Raw genomic sequence first — 15858 nt, 5'->3', positions numbered from 1 at the left:
TATTGACTATAGCTCAGCATTTAACATCTTTCCTACAGTCCTAATTGAAAAGCTACAGAACCTGGGCTTCTGTATCTCTGTCTGCGACTGCATCCTTGACTTCCTAACTGGAAGACCACAATCTGTGCGGATTGGAAATAACATCTCCTCCTTGTTGACAATCAACACATGCTCACCACAGGGGTGTGAGCTTAGCCCACTGCTCTACTCTCTCTACACCACATCTGTGTGGCTAGGCACAGCTCAAATGCCATCTATAAATTTGCTGATGATGCAACCAATGTTGGCAGAATCTCAGATGGTGACTAAAGTGCGCACAGGAGCAGATCTACCAGCTACTTGAGTAGTGCCACAGCAACAACCTTGCACTCAATGTCAGTAAGACCAAAGAACTGATTGTGGACACATAGAGGGACCAGAGGAGGAGAGAGTGAGCAATTTCAAGTTTCTGAGTGTCATTATCTCTAAGGATCTAACCTGGACTCAACATATTGATGCAGCACAACTGTGGCTATATTTCATTAGGATTTTGAGGAGATTTGGTTTGTCAACGAAAATACTCTGAAGTTTCTAAAGGTGTACCGTAGAGAGCATTCTAAAGGTGTACCGTAGAGAGCATTCTAAAGGTGTACCATAGAGAGCATTCTAAAGGTGTACCGTAGAGAGCATTCTAAAGATGTACCGTAGAGAGCATTCTAAAGGTGTACCGTAGAGAACATTCTAAAGGTGTACCGTAGAGAACATTCTAAAGGTGTACCGTAGAGAACATTCTAAAGGTGTACAGTAGAGAACATTCTAAAGGTGTACAGTAGAGAACATTCTAAAGGTGTACCGTAGAGAACATTCTAAAGGTGTACCGTAGAGAACATTCTAAAGGTGTACCGTAGAGAACATTCTAAAGGTGTACAGTAGAGAACATTCTAAAGGTGTACAGTAGAGAGCATTCTAAAGGTGTACCGTAGAGAACATTCTAAAGGTGTACCGTAGAGAACATTCTAAAGGTGTACCGTAGAGAGCATTCTAAAGGTGTACAGTAGAGAACATTCTAAAGGTGTACCGTAGAGAACATTCTAAAGGTGTACCGTAGAGAGCATTCTAAAGGTGTACCGTAGAGAACATTCTAAAGGTGTACAGTAGAGAGCATTCTAAAGGTGTACCGAAGGTGTACCGTAGAGAACATTCTAAAGGTGTACCGTAGAGAACATTCTAAAGGTGTACCGTAGAGAGCATTCTAAAGGTGTACCGTAGAGAACATTCTAAAGGTGTACAGTAGAGAACATTCTAACTGGCCGCATCACCATCTGGTATGGGGGTGGGGTGGGCTACTGCACAGGATCAAGGTAAGCTGCAGAGCGTTGTGAAATTAGTCAGCTCCATCATGGGTACTAGGCCCTGTAGTATCTGGGACATCTTCAAGGAGCGATGCCTCAAAAAGGTGGCATCCATCGTTAAGGACCCCCATCACCCAGGACATGCCCTCTTTTCATTGCTACCATCAGGAAGGAGGTACAGAAGCCTAAAGACACACACTCAACGATTTAGGAATAGCTTCTTCCCCTCTGCTATTCAATTTCTGAATGGGCATTGAACCCGTGAACACTACCTCCCTATTTTTTAAATTTTTATTTTTGCACTAATTATTTAACTATTTTGTTTAGTATATATAATATGTATGTGTGTATATGTATATATATTTATTATAATTCGGTTTTTCTTTTTCCCCTATTATATATCGCATTGTACTGCTGCAATATGTGATGTTAAACCTGATTTCGAATCTGAAGTTCATTCGTGAATTCCCCAATTTGTTATGGTGCTCCATCTAGTGTTTGAGTTGAGAAATGACAATTGCTTCCTATGATCGTAATCAAAAGAGGGAGATAACAGTTGTTCGTGAAGCAAACGTTTCACTACAAGTTGCCTTGCAAATCAACAAGACATCAGTTGTGTCCAAAGCTGATGCTGATCTGGATGTACTGTTGCATAAGCCAAGTGACATCTCTATTCAGTAAATTAAACATTTTCTAAAGCAAAATGTTACCTTAAACAGGTAAAGGGCCAAGATTTCTTAGTAACTCGGACGGATCTTGGTGACAACATATTAGAAGTGAAACACAAGACTGGAGTTGATCACTGGCTGGTAGTCAAGAGTACTCTTGATGCAAGACAGGTGAGTTATTCTTCGTTCTGCTACTTGGACATTGAACAGTACAGCAGAGTACAGGTCCTTTTGCCCACAGTGTTGTGTTAACTTTTTAACCTACCTCAAGATCAATCTAAGACTTCCCTCCCGCAGATCTCTTCATTTTTCTTTCATCCATATATCTGTCTAGGAATATTTTAAATGTCTTTAATGTATCTGCCGTTGGCAGGGCTTTCCACACACTCACTGCCATCTGTATATAAAAAACTACCTTTGACATTCCTCCAATACTTTCCTTCAATTACCGTAAAATGATGTCCTCTTGGATTAGCCATTTCAGCCCTGAGAAGCAGTCACTGGCTGTGCACTCAATCTGTGCCTCTTATCATCCTTCATCACTCCAAACAAAAAGCTCTAGCTCACTCAACCTATCCTCGTAGGCCGTTCTGGCCAATCCAGGCAGCTTCCTGGTAAATCTCTACACTTGCTCTAAAGCTTCCACGTCCTTCCTGTAATTCCTATAGGCGAGCAGACTGAGCACAAACTCCAAGTGCGGTCTTTCTCGGGTTTTATAGAGCTGCAACATTACCTCCTGGCCCTTGAACTCAATCCCTGACTAATGATGGCCAATACATTGTAAGCCGCCTTAACCACCCTATCAACTTGTGCACCAACTTTCGGAGATCCATGGATGCAGATCCCAAGTTCCCTCTGTTCCTCAACACTGCTTCGAGTCCTGTCATTAAGCCGGTATTCCCAAAGTTCAAAGTTCACTTATTATCATACATTATACGACCTCGAGCTTTGTCCCCAAACAGGCAGCCACGAAACAAAGAAAACCCGTGACAGCCAATGTGCAGAGGGGAAAACAGCACATTGTGCAAACAATAAACACAAGCAAATAGTGTCCACAAAGACTTCACCCTTCCAAAGTGCTTCACTTTACACCCTAACAGACGGAACTCTCCTCTGCCTCTACATCAAGAGCTGCTTCTGGATAGTTCCTATTCTTGGTGCTGACTCCCATTGTTATGACTCATTCAACTCACAACAATATGATTCAGCTTTTCATTATCGTATGTGGTGAATGTTTATGGGGGGGTGGAGTTTGAGATTGCATTTACTGTGCAGGTTTTTACTCTGGGGGGGTGGGGGTGCTGAGTGCCTGGATCATGCTGCCAGGGAAGGCAGGAGAAACAGATATGATAGTAACATTTAGGAGCTATTTAAATACGGTAGGTAGATGAACAGGCAGAGAATAGAGCAATATGGACCATGTGGGAGTAGGTGAGATTAGCTAGATTGGCATTGTGGTTGGTACAGATCTGATGGGCTGAAGGGCCTGTTCTGTGGTGTAGCTTTGCCAGCTCTCGTCCTATTTACACCTTTAAAGTAGAACCCTGAGCAGGCAAGTTGCAGTGAGTTATGTAATGCTGCACTGGATAGTCGCTCTGCCCTAGTCTGTACAAGACTGAACAGAGTTGTAGTTGTGGACACAGCTCAGCACATCACGGACACCAGCCCACCCCTCTATGAACTCTGTCTACACTTCACACTGACTCAGGAAAGTCCTCTCCCACCCCGAACATTCTCTCTTCTCGCCCCTCCCGTCCGGCAGAAGATACAGAAGCCTGAAAGCACGACCCAAGGACAGCTATTACCTCCCTGTTCAAGCCGTCTCTAGTACGTCAAGACCTCGCAATCTACCTTGTTGTGGCCCTGCACCTTATTGTCTGCCTGCACTGCACAACGTAACCGATCTTCTGCATTCTGCTGTTGTTTCACCCTGAACTATCTCTGTACTGTCGTGATGAAATGATATGATTGGACGGCATGCAAAGCAAAGGTTTTTTACTGTACCTCTGTGAAAATTAAAAACTGATTTAAGCTTCAATTGTTCCTGTGTTTGCAGATTAAAGACAACGTGGAATGCACCGAACTGGCTCTTGCCTTTAAACTTGATAGTGACAAGAGGAACCAGGGACAGAGGAGTAAACCAGAGAAGCAGCCTGTGTTTGCCTTTTTGCCTTTGAGGAGCTTTGGCTTCCGCTTCATAATACAAGGTTTTTTATTGTTTAACTTGAATAAATAAAGGTTTATTTATGCAGCTTCCCTTTTGGTCTCATAAAGAACACATCACAGTAGGAAAGAAGTTTTAGAAAACTGCTGTTTACAGTTTGAGTCAAAAAACCTTCTATAGTTTTACAGCCCGCTTTCTGACTATATGACATAGGAGCCGAACTAGGCCATTTGGCCCATTGAGTCTTGTCCATCATTCGATTATGGCTGATTTATTACCCTCTCAACCCTATTCTCCTCCCTCTCTGCATTACCTTCTCATCAAGAACCTATCTTAAATACACCCAATGGCTTGGCCTCCACACCCATTTGTGGCAATGAATTCCATAGACTCACCACACTCTGGCTAAAGAAATTCTTCCTCGTCTCATACATTTGAATACCTGAGTTATAGGGAAAGAGACTTCCTTCTGTTCTGAGGCTATGAGCAGAAACGTCCTTTCCACATGCTGAGCTTTGTTCTGATTAGATGTGGCTCCTTGTCAAGAGGGTAGGGTTGGTGAATTACACAAGTATTTGCAACTCAGTTATTCAGTTCATTGGTAACAAGCCCTTCTGGCCCTGCAAGCCCGCGCCACTCAATGACACCCATCTGAACCTACTAACTGGTAGTCTTTGGAATTGTTTCTTAACTCTAGCATGTTCACAAGTGTCATGAAGGGCTGGCATTGTACTTATCCAGTTCACTGGATGACTGATGTTGAAAAGATTAAAGTATTCAGTCATTTTAAATCAATACTTCTTTCCCTTTTAAAGTCACTTGTGATTGATGAAGAATAACCTGAGACACTGACTTGATTTTTTTTAATTCCAATTTTCATTCTGTCTTTAAACAGGTGACTTTGATATCCCATCTTCCCGTGAAGATATCGATCGTGACAGCCCGTGGAACCAATGGCTTCGTTCTGAACTGCCGCACCTGTTCCTGAAAGCCATGGAAACTTTCAACGTAATGACTGAGTTTTAATTTTGCTCTTCAAAGACAGGAATAGTTTCACTTTGGTGTTTGCTGAAATTAATATACTGGTATCAGGCACTGCAGTGAATTAATCCATCCCGAACTGCTGAAAGATGTTACAATCCATAAAGGCAGCATCAGACTTGTGCAGTAACAACTCAACTCGTTCCTCTTCATCTAAACTTGCCACAAAAAGCGAACACCTTTCATTTATGGAGGTTTATGGAGGGGAATTAACAGTCAACATTTCAGACTGAATACCTACTGGACTGGAAAGGAAGGGGGCAGAAGCCAGAATGAGAAGGTGGGAGGAGGGAGTCTGTACTGCTAAAGAACTGAAGCTGCTGGAGATAGAAAAGTGAGGCTTCTCAGTGGGTCAGAAAACACGTGGAAAAAGTACTTGTTAATATTTCAGGGCAGAACTGTTAACTTTGACAAAACTGGGGAGAAAAAAGCAAGTTGATTTAAGTTGCTGGTGATGGATACGACAGGGGGAAGGAAATGTCTCTTGAGGTGAGACCAGGGTTGTTAGGAAAAGCAATTGATCAGAACTATGAAGTTGCAGAAACAAGGGTGCTTATAAGTTCTTACCCACTTGAAAATAATTTTTACTTCGTGGTTAGCCAAGTACTGTATATACTATAATCAGTTGTGGTAGATTTGCGGTAGAGGTCTAACCACAGGTCCCCACAAAGGATTGCTGAGAGGATCATTGGGGTCTCTCTTCCACCTGTCAGATGTATTTATCGGGAGTGCTGTGTATGCAAGGTACGATCAAGGACCCCTCCCAATCGTCCAGCAATCTCGTTGACTCCTTGCCATCAGTCAGGAGGTATCATAGCACTAGGACAAGAACTGTCAAGGATAGGAACCAGCTTCTTCTCCCAGGCCGTAACACTACTGAGCCCCCGCCACCACCCAGGTCTCATCACAGAAAAAGCACCAGTAGCAGTGTACTGTTTACTTTTTAACTTGTATTATAAATGCACTTTGTTGTTTGTTAATTTATTTGTGGTAATATTGTTTCGTGTTTTGAGTTATATGCACTGTGTTGTGCACCTTGGTCCGGAGGAACTTTGTTTCTTTTGGTGGTATATTTGTGTACAGCTGAATGATAGTAAACTGAACTTGATTAGAAGAAAAGAACTTTCACAATGATTGAAGTATCCTTGTAGAAAACAGTGTAGGAATAAATTGTTTATTTTATTGTCTTAACAGAGCCATCCCAATTTTGAAGGTTTGGAGGGCCTCTGCCATTTCTTGCCATTCATTCCATTACCAGATGAGATTTTGGATTTCTTCCGACCCGTTGCTGGGCAAATTATTCAGATGCTTAAAGCAAAATCCTGTTTGCCAACAGCAGAAGATAAAGGTAGGAAAGATTCTCTGTGTAAATACTTGGTTTTGTAACACCTCGGGATTCACTTCTCCTGTGCTGTACCTTTGTTTAAAATGAAAAGGAAACTCAACATGAAGCATCTGTAATTTGATGTTTTTGATTTAATTTGATAAGAGATCATCAACAGCTGAGTGAGTTGGGTTAAAAGCACAACGTATTGAGGAATCCAGTTTGCGGAATAATTTGTTAGGCAGAAAGACCCTATCAGTATCAAATAACAAAATGCAATGTTATGTTCTTGGACAGTCTTTTTAACTTATGACTGATTGTGGATTTTATAAAGCTTAATAATTACATTGTCCTGGGAAAGAGACAGTCAGAATAACCGTCTAGTTAGTTTCCCATTCACCCTCTCCCCTCATCTGCCTCTCTTGATGAAAAAATGTTTGTTTTTTCATTCTCTCTCTCTCTCTCTCTCTCTCGCTCTCTTCCCCCTCTCTCTCTTTCCCCCTCCTTCTCTTCCCTCCTCCCTCTCTCTTCCCCCTCTCTTCCCCCCTCTCTTCCCCCCTCTCTTCCCCCCATCTCTTCCCCCCATCTCTTCCCCCCATCTCTTCCCCCCTCTCTTCCCCCTCTCTCTCTTTCCCCTTCTCTTCCCTCCTCCCTCTCTTCTCCCTCTCTCTTCCCCCTCTCTCTTCCCCCCTCTCTTCCCCCCTCTCTTCCCCCCTCTCTTCCCCCCTCTCTTCCCCCCTCTCTTCCCCCCTCTCTTCCCCCCTCTCTTCCCCCCTCTCTTCCCCCCTCTCTTCCCCCTCTCTTCCCCCTCTCTTCCCCCTCTCTTCCCCCTCTCTTCCCCCTCTCTTCCCCCTCTCTTCCCCCTCTCTTCCCCCTCTCTTCCCCCTCTCTTCCCCCTCTCTTCCCCCTCTCTTCCCCCTCTCTTCCCCCTCTCTTTCCCCTCTCTTCCCCCCTCTCTTCCCCCCTCTCTTCCCCCCTCTCTTCCCCCTCTTTCTCTTCCCTCCTCCCTCTCTTCTCCCTCTCTTCTCCCTCTCTCTTCCCCCCTCTCTTCCCCCCTCTCTTCCCCCCTCTCTTCCCCCCTCTCTTCCCCCCTCTCTTCCCCCCTCTCTTCCCCCCTCTCTTCCCCCCTCTCTTCCCCCTCTCTTCCCCCCTCTCTTCCCCCCCTCTTCCCCCCCTCTTCCCCCTCTCTTCCCCCTCTCTTCCCCCCTCTCTTCCCCTCTCTTCCCCCTCTCTTTCCCCTCTCTTCCCCCCTCTCTTCCCCCCTCTCTTCCCCCTCTCTTCCCCCTCTCTTCCCCCTCTCTTCCCCCTCTCTTCCCCCTCTCTTCCCCCTCTCTTCCCCCTCTCTTCCCCCTCTCTTCCCCCTCTCTTCCCCCTCTCTTCCCCCTCTCTTTCCCCTCTCTTTCCCCTCTCTTCCCCCCTCTCTTCCCCCCTCTCTTCCCCCCTCTCTTCCCCCCTCTCTTCCCCCTCTTTCTCTTCCCTCCTCCCTCTCTTCTCCCTCTCTTCTCCCTCTCTCTTCCCCCCTCTCTTCCCCCCTCTCTTCCCCCCTCTCTTCCCCCCTCTCTTCCCCCCTCTCTTCCCCCCTCTCTTCCCCCCTCTCTTCCCCCCTCTCTTCCCCCCTCTCTTCCCCCTCTCTTCCCCCCTCTCTTCCCCCCCTCTTCCCCCCCTCTTCCCCCTCTCTTCCCCCTCTCTTCCCCCCTCTCTTCCCCCTCTCTTCCCCCTCTCTTTCCCCTCTCTTCCCCCCCTCTCTTCCCCCCCTCTCTTCCCCCCTCTCTTCCCCCTCTCTCTCTTCCCCCTTCTCCTCCCTCTCTTCTCCCTCTCTCTTCCCCCCTCTCTTCCCCCTCTCTTCCCCCTCTCTTCCCCCTCTCTTTCCCCTCTCTTTCCCCTCTCTTCCCCCCTCTCTTCCCCCCTCTCTTCCCCCTCTCTCTCTTTCCCCTCCTTCTCTTCCCTCCTCCCTCTCTTCTCCCTCTCTCTTCCCCCCTCTCTTCCCCCTCTCTTCCCCCCCCTCTTCCCCCCCCTCTTCCCCCCCTCTTCCCCCTCTCTTCCCCCTCTCTTCCCCCTCTCTTCCCCCTCTCTTCCCCCTCTCTTCCCCCTCTCTTCCCCCCTCTCTTCCCCCTCTCTTCCCCCCTCTTCCCCCTCTCTTCCCCCTCTCTTCCCCCTCTCTTTCCCCTCTCTTTCCCCTCTCTTTCCCCCTCTCTTCCCCCCTCTCTTCCCCCCCTCTCTTCCCCCCCTCTCTTCCCCCCCTCTCTTCCCCCCCCTCTCTTCCCCCCTCTTCCCCCCTCTCTTCCCCCCCTCTCTTCCCCCCTCTCTCTTCCCCCCTCTCTCTTCCCCCCTCTCTCTTCCCCCCTCTCTCTTCCCCTCTCTCTTCCCCTCTCTCTTCCCCTCTCTCTTCCCCCTCCCTCTTCCCCCCTCTTTCCCCCCTCTCTTCCCCTCTCTCTTCCCCTCCCCCCCCTCAAAACTGCAATCACTACCTAGTTTATGAATTTGAAAACAGTAGCTGTAGTAGGTCTGCTGTTTGTAAATAAATCTTGTCTTAATTTTTGTTGTTGCAGATGGCGAGATTAAATACAGATTACCCTCCCAGATTGCAGTGACACATGATATATTGATACAAGAGGTGATTACCCCGGAGCTGCTGGAGAAGCACCTGAACTTGGCTTACCTAAACCCTGCTCTTCAGTCCGCTCTCACTCCTGCCCTGGCTTCAGCACTTGGCATTCACAAACTCAGCAGTGCTGATATCATTGCCGTCACCAAAGCCATTGCCAAGGAGGTTTCAGAGGCAACGTTGATATTCACTGGTATGAAGCTTGACTTTTGTTTTGGAATAGATGTTTCTGACTCCAAGCACATTGGTAATAATTATCGCAGAATCAGATTTATTGTCACTGATGTACATACACTCTATATTAGATTACACGGTCAAGAGGGGTTCAGTTGTTGAGAGCAAACATCAGAGTGGGAAGAAATATGATCTGAGTGACTTAGTGGAATGATTGTTGATGCCGTTATGGGGTGACAGTCTAGAGTTCACAGGGAATGGTGCGAAATGGAAAAAGCATTAAGTGAGCAGCATTTCTGTGGGTGAAAACACCTTGTTAATGGGAGAGGTCAGAGGAGAATGACCAGACTGGTACAAGCTGACAGCAACTCAAATAACCACACGTTACAACAGTGGGGTGCAGAAGAGCATCTCTGAACAACCTGTCGAGCCTCAAAGTGGATGGGCTACAGCCACGGAAGACCACACTGGGTCCCACTCCAGTATCTGTTAAAGCAGCCACTGAGCATACACGTAGCTTGATAATAAACTTACTTTGACTTTGAAATTTGCAAGGTGCAGTTGGCAAAGACAGTGAAATCATAAGATCATAAGATATAGGAGCAAAACCATTTGGCCTATCGAGTCTGCTCCATTTCATCATGGCTGATCCAATTTTCTCTCAGCTCCAATCTCCTGCCTTCCCCCCTGTATCCCTTCATGCCCTGACCAATCAAGAATCTATCAACCTCTTCCATAAGTATACCCAATGACTTGGCCTCCATACCTGCCTGTGGCAACAAATTCCACAGATTCACCACCCTAGCTAAAGAAATTCCTCCTCGTTTGTTCTAAATGGATGTCCCTCTATTCTGAGGCTGTGTCCTCTGGCTTTAGACTCCACCGCTCTAGGAAACATGTTTCCACATACACTCTGTCAAGGCATTTCAACATTCAATAGATTTCAGTGAGATCTTCCCCCCCCCCCCCCCATTCTTCTGCATTCCAGTGAGTACAGGCCTAAAGCCGTCAAAAGCTCCTCATATAATGGGCCTTTCATTCCCAGAATAATTTTTGTGAAAATTTAAACCCCCTCCAATGTCAGTACAATATTTCTGTGATAAGGGACCCAAAACTGCTCACAATACTCCAAGTGAGGCCTCACCATTGCTTCATGAAGCAGCAATATTACATCCTTGCTTTTATATTCTAGTCCTCTCGAAATGAATGCTGACATCACATTTGCCTTCCTCGCCACAGACTCAACCTGCAAATTAACCTTTAGGAAATCCTACACAAAGACCCCCAAGTCCCTTTGCTTCTCAGTTTTTTGTATTTTCTCTCCATTTAGAAAATCGTCAACCTTTTCATTTCTTCTACCGAAGTGCATGACCGTACACTTCCCGACACTCTATTCCATCTGCCACTTCTTTGCCCTTTCTCTTAATGTCTGAGTACTTCCTCAAAGCTACCTACCCTCCACTTTGTATTGTCTACAAACTTGGCCACAAAGCCGTCAATTCCATCATCCAAATCATTGATATATAATGTGAAAAGAATCGGTCTCAACACGAACCCCTGTGGAACCCCACTAGTCATCAGCAGCCAATCAGAAAAGTCTCCCTTTATTTCCACTCTCTGCCTCCTGTCAATCATCTATATCTACAGCTTTGTCTATGTTGGTATCTTTCCCGTAATACCATGGGCTCTTAAATAGTTCAGCAGCCTCATGTGGCATCTTGTCAAAGGCCTTCGGTAAATCCGAGTACACAGATCCAAAGATACCGGAATATTTTAGGAGATGGGATTGAAGCAGTCAGTTCTGCAGTTCTGGTCTCTGACAGAATAAGTTATGTACAAGAGTTGAAAGAGAATTAATGACTCTGAATTGATTAAATTTTCCCAACTTAGATGAGAAGATGAAGAAAATTGCAAAGCTACTGGTCTGCATTTACCGAAGCCTTGAACAAGAGTATGGGAATGTGGATCAGTTCCTCGAGGATCTAAGATCAGTGCCACTCATTCCTCTTGCTGATGGCAGCATGGCTTCACAGAAAGATCAAGCGATATTTTTCCCCCTTTACGATAAAGAGAATGAGCAGTTTGCAAAGCCGACTTCAGGTAAGGATTACTTCTAGTTCTAAACAGAAAGCTGCCGGAGGAACTCTGGGTCAGGCAGCCTCTACAGGGACCAGCGGATAGATGGGATTGAGACCATGCATCTGGGGAGGTGGCCAGTGTAGGCAGAAGCTGGCAGGTGATGGGCGGAACCAGGTGAGGAGGTTTGAGTGCCTCAATGACGCGGAGAGCCATGTTGGTGGGAGCCAGGTCTTTATTCTTCGGATCTTGGTAGGGTCAGCCATGCCAAGCAGGTCAGACTGAGAAGTCTGACTGGTCTCCAGGCTCAGGGCTAACAACCCTGACTGGTCAAACAAAACTGTTACAGAAGCAGCAATGAAAAGTCCTACATCTCAATGTGACAGTATTCCCGAGTCTCCACCTGGGGCTTACGGGACCGACAATAGGGAAAACAGAGAGGAAGCTACTGACACGATGAAGAAAGCCCTGAACATCACCAAGTCCAGGACCAGAATTGCTTTTTGGAATGTCTGAACCATTGGTAAGGGTCGAGGGCAGACGATGTCATTGTTTCCCTGAGCATCAGCGGTATAACATGAGGAGGAGGGACATAATTGGCTGACGGAGCCGTGTGGGGGTGAGGGGAGGTTGAAATCTGGGCACATTGAGTGGCAGGTGGCAAGTATCGCCTTTCTCTTGCCCTTTTGGTAGCGAGGTAGCATAGCAGTTAGCCCACGCTTTGTAGTGCCAGTTATAAGATTGGGTTTGGATTCTCACCACCGTCTGCAACCTCCCGCGTGACTGCTCAGGGATTCCTCCCACAGTCCAACGACCGTAAGCGTTAGTGACTTATGGGCATGTTATATGGCGCCAGAAGCACGGCGACACTTACGGGCTGCCCCCAGCACATCCTCACTGCTTTGATTTCACACAAACAACACATTTCACTGTAGGTTTCGGTGTGCATGTGACAAGTCCTTAATATTTTAACTCTGTTAAGTAGAGATGAATAAGAAAACGGAGCAGATAGCAGTCTTGTTATTTCTGGTTACAAATTCTAATGTAAAATAGTTAACATATATTGTTCTGGGGAGCTAACGCACCCCTCCCCCACTTGAGCCACTGCTCTCCACAACCTCACAGCACCCTTCGTCGCCCCGTGCACCGCCAATTTGCGCAAACCCTCCGTACCTCATACCTACACTGACAACGGCCACTGCCCCACTGTGTTCTCATCTGTCCGGCTGCTTCCTGGGAGGGTTGCTCTTGCCAGGGGTCACTTTGTCATCTGCTGCTGCAGCAAACATCACTTTATGTACATACAATCAATCTATGTATATAACCTAATCTTATGTATGTGCGGCCACACCCAATGGCTCCCTGTACAGTGTGTTTTGTAGGATTGATTTTATATTTGTGTTTTTTATGTACTCATTGAGATACAGTGCAGGACAAGCCCTTCCAGTTCTTCGGGCTGCTCTACCCAGCAACCCCCCATTTAACCCTAGCCTAATCATGGGACTGTTCGTGATGACCAGTTAACCCACCACCCAGTACAGCTGGACCGTGGGAGGAAACCGCATCACCCAGCCAGCAGTCCTCACTATCTCTCCACATCCACAGATATAAATGGGCTTCATTTATATGAAGAGCTTCAGTCCGAATTGGCAGCTTGCCTGCAGCCTGCTGTTCCAATGGCGTTGATTGACATCAGGCCCTCGGTGTTTTTCTCCCTGCCTTCAAACACAAAAAGTATATATTTTTTAAAAGATTAGTTTCATTTGTCACTGTGATGCACGTTCAGTTGGATTGAGGCAGCAGGCTTGAGAGAGCAGGGGTTAAAAACCAGCTCAGCAAACACACACACAATGCCGGAGGAACTCAGCAGGACAGGCAGCATCTATGGAGAGGAATAAACAGTCAACGTTTCGGGCCAAGGCCCTTCATCAGGACTGGAAAGGAAGGGGGCAGAGCTAGAATAAGGTTGTGAGAGGGGGGGAGGGTGTACAAACTGGCAGGTGATAGGTGAGACCAGGTGAGGAGGAGCTTTAATTTTATTCAAACGGCACCCATTAGCTGGGAGCTTTTGTCTGCATTAATTAGGCATAGGCTTAAACTTGAGATGAATAGCTCAGTCAATAAAAGTTGAAAACAACCATGACTTGTGTCTGGTATTCACTAGTTGAGTTGGTATTTAAAGATATACCACGGTAACAGGTTCTTCCAGTTCAACAAACCCGCACCATCCAGTTACACCCACGTGACCAATTAGGCTACTAACCTGCCCGTCTTTGGACTGTGGGAGGAAACCAGAGCACCTAGAGGAAATCACACTGTCGTGTGGAGAACGTACAAACTCTTACAGACAATGGGGAAATTGAACCCATGTCGCTGGTGTTGTAGTCATGGAGAAGTACAGCGCAGACTGGAGCCCTTTAGCCCAGCTAGTCCATGCTGAAACTGCCTGCACCAGGACCAGACCCCTGCCATCCATGCACTTATCCAAACTTCTCTCACACTTTGAAATCGAATTCGCATGCACCACTTGTGCTGGCAGCTCATTCCACACTCTCACAACCCTCTGAGTGAAGAAGTTTCCCCTCATGTTCCCCTTAAACTTTTCACCTTTAACCCATGACCTCTGGTTGTAGTCCCACCCAACCTCAGTGGAAAAAGTCTCGCTGTATTTGCCCTATCTATACCCCTCATAATTTTGTGTACCTCTGTCAAACCATTACGCTACCGTACTGTCCGGATAGTTTAACATGGGTGACCCGCTCACTGGCTATCGGCCTGTTTTTAGGCAAACCTTTCCCTAAATCCAAATGGATGTCTATACGCTGACTGGTGTTTCACCCTGTGCTACAAAGCCATTTTTCAGGTGTTCTCTGAATTACCAACTTGGCATTTTAAAGCTATTTTCCATAGGTTAATGTACATTTTAGGGTGGTAGTGTGGATGTGTAAGGTGCTCCTTCCCTCCGCTAATCTGTAGGTCACCCTTGGGCAAGGTGTAGCACCTGCTTAGCCACCCAATCAGGGTCACGTGAAGCCATGGGAGCTGGTGATGGATGGTCGTATGAGCAGCCGGTGCAGATCACAAGTCTTGGTTATGCAACCACTGACGACAGGCAAACCATCTCTGAAGAGTATTGATACTGGCTGGGGTCACCCGTCTTGTAAAGACACTGTCTAGAAGAAGGCAATGGTAAAACCACTTCTGTAGAAATATTTGCCAAGAACAATCATGGTCATGGAAAGACCATGATCGCCCACAACAATATGACACGGCACATAACAAACAATCAAATGTACATTTAATCATTCGAAAGATTTGGGCAGAGGGGTGGAAAAAGTCGGCGCTACCTGTAAGTTAACAAATCAAAATGAACTCTTTACCATTAATGTAGCTCCTCCTTCATGCTTTTTGCTGGTCATACTTGACATTGTGTAATTTAACCTTGAACACTGTCATAGCTGTAGGCTTTTCTGCACAGGTATGCGGGACCTCTACCTGGATCTAAAGACTGTTCATCCCAGTGTGCTTACCTGTCTTGACAATCTGGGTAACTCTCAAGTTCGAAAACTTCTTGAAAAAATAGATGTTCATTACCTTAAACCGGACAAAGTCATGTATGAGCACATCCTGCCCATCTTAAAGGAACAAAAATGGAAGGTAACCTTCTAAGTTTAAATCTGTCCATTAAGTCTGCTCTACTGACTTGTTAATTGCAATTACCGGTCGTGACTGTTCTTTTTCCCCCATGTTGCAACGCTCTATCCTATTTCATTCATCCCCTGTTCCAAAGTTTGGGAATTTCATGGGAGTTTTTTTTTTAAACTAAAATTGGTAACAACTCATCTGTCTATGCCTTCCTTCCTTCCTGAGATCATTTTTGAAAACTCCTCTGGACCTTCTCCAGGGCCAACACATCCTTCCTTGGGTATGGGGCCCCAAATTGCTCACAACTTTCCTGATGTGATCTGACCAACTCCTTATAAAGCCTCAGCTGTGCATCCTTGTGTTGATATTTCAGTGTCCTAGAAATGAATGCTAATATTGCATTTCTTCAGTTCTCTTTTAAGCATGCTCACATCAATGGCCACTTCAAAGATTCAGTCTGTATGCAGTATACAACTCTGAGATTCATCTTCCCACAGACAGCCACGAAACAAGGAAAACCATGGAGCCCATTCAAAGAAAAACCTCAACCCCTGCCCCCAGTGCAAAAATAAATAAATCGTGCAAATGGCAAAAAAGAAATTAAAAAGGAGCAGAGAGCACAGAGAATAGAAAGAGTTCAGTCATATTCCGTTAATTCCAATCTAACACTGCGTCATTCATTATCTGAAGGTCACCCCAATCAAAATTGCCCAAAATAGCAAGAAAAAAAGGAGCGACTGAAAGCCAGAAACACTTCACTTATAATAACACTCCACATAGTTACTCCTGTAGAAATCACAGCAAGCAATTTCTAGAAAGACACCATCTTG

At 46.1% G+C, this 15858-nt stretch overlaps 1 protein-coding gene across 3 annotated transcripts in view; it reads left to right on the top strand.

Moving 5' to 3' along the window:
- Positions 1–15858, top strand: part of LOC140714828 (uncharacterized) — a 153999-nt gene that overhangs the window by 97663 nt on the left and 40478 nt on the right. For all 3 annotated transcript variants that reach the window (XM_073026466.1, XM_073026465.1, XM_073026467.1), the window contains 7 exons: positions 2051–2170; positions 4056–4206; positions 5059–5171; positions 6399–6552; positions 9078–9326; positions 11198–11407; positions 14862–15040. In XM_073026466.1, coding sequence (XP_072882567.1) covers positions 2051–2170; positions 4056–4206; positions 5059–5171; positions 6399–6552; positions 9078–9326; positions 11198–11407; positions 14862–15040 — 1176 coding nt within the window. The remainder of the gene's footprint in view (positions 1–2050; positions 2171–4055; positions 4207–5058; positions 5172–6398; positions 6553–9077; positions 9327–11197; positions 11408–14861; positions 15041–15858) is intronic.

This window comes from Hemitrygon akajei, chromosome 22, assembly GCF_048418815.1.
Source record: "Hemitrygon akajei chromosome 22, sHemAka1.3, whole genome shotgun sequence".
NCBI lineage: Eukaryota > Metazoa > Chordata > Chondrichthyes > Myliobatiformes > Dasyatidae > Hemitrygon > Hemitrygon akajei.
This window is presented reverse-complemented; position numbering and strand designations above follow the sequence as displayed.